The 956-nt window shown below is 48.1% G+C and overlaps 1 protein-coding gene across 1 annotated transcript in view; it reads right to left on the reverse strand.

The window, feature by feature from the left end:
• Window positions 1–49: 49 nt before the first annotated feature.
• The window catches only part of EMH_0078840 (uncharacterized protein), a gene marked incomplete at both ends in the record, with an annotated part of 2,883 nt that continues 1,976 nt past the window's right edge, over window positions 50–956 (reverse strand). The window contains 2 exons of the mRNA XM_013500052.1: window positions 50–213; window positions 475–709. Of these exons, the coding sequence (XP_013355506.1) occupies window positions 50–213; window positions 475–709 (399 nt within the window). The remainder of the gene's footprint in view (window positions 214–474; window positions 710–956) is intronic.

Below are 956 nucleotides of genomic sequence, written 5' to 3' on the forward strand. Positions count from 1 at the left end.
TGAGGGTTTAGGTTTTAGGGTTTAGGGTTTAGGGTTTAGGGTTTAGGGTCTAGTGCGCCAGCTGGGCGTTCATACAGTCGAGCCGGGCGTGGAGTGTATCGACAGCTCTGTGTACAGCCAAACTCATTTTTATTTTTTTGATTTCCTCCGCCGTCTCTCGACGCGCGGCCCCCTTCAGGCGATCCATACACTCCACAGCAGACGAAAGATCAGCTGTACACACATGTACACACAAACACACAAACACACTCACACACCAGCAACAGCAGCAGCAACAGCAGCAGCAACAGCAGCAGCAACAGCAGCGATAGGAGCAGCAACAGAAGCAGCAGCCAAAGCACGTCCTACAGCTACATAAACAGAAGGAAGGCAGCAGTAGCACTTGCAGTAGCAGTTGCAGCACCGCCAAAGCGAGCAACCACAACAACAGCAGCAGCAACAGCAGCAACAGCAGCAGCAGCAGCAGCAGCGGACCTCTGTTTGCGTGCATGCGGGCCTGATGGAGGGCCTCTAGGTTACTGGCAACGACTTGTAGCTGGGGCTGTTTTGTTTGAACTTCGCTGCCGAGAGAAGAGTAGAAAGGAGGCGGAGACGGCAACACAGTATACAACGAACCCAAAACAAAACCAAGCAAATGAGAGAGGACCCCAGACCCCTCCGAGACAAACGCGGCTCGAGCGCTGCGGTTGACGGCGGTCTGCAGCTGAGCCTGAATAAATAAATAAAAAAAAAAAAAGAAGAGAAACGGCTTGGATACGGCAACGAAAATACCAAAATATTATAATAATAATATATTATGACGAGGGTTGTAACGATGCTGGTAGTAAACCAAAACAAGGAAAAATTAAAAAAAATAAAAATAATAAATTAAAATAAAAAAGATAACAGTGTATTATAAAATAAAAAGAAAACGCACAAGAGCCGCCGCGGGGGTGGCAACGGGGTGTATCTCCAGC

This window comes from Eimeria mitis, genomic scaffold (genome assembly GCF_000499745.2).
Source record: "Eimeria mitis Houghton genomic scaffold, Emh_scaff4964, whole genome shotgun sequence".
Taxonomy (NCBI): domain Eukaryota; phylum Apicomplexa; class Conoidasida; order Eucoccidiorida; family Eimeriidae; genus Eimeria; species Eimeria mitis.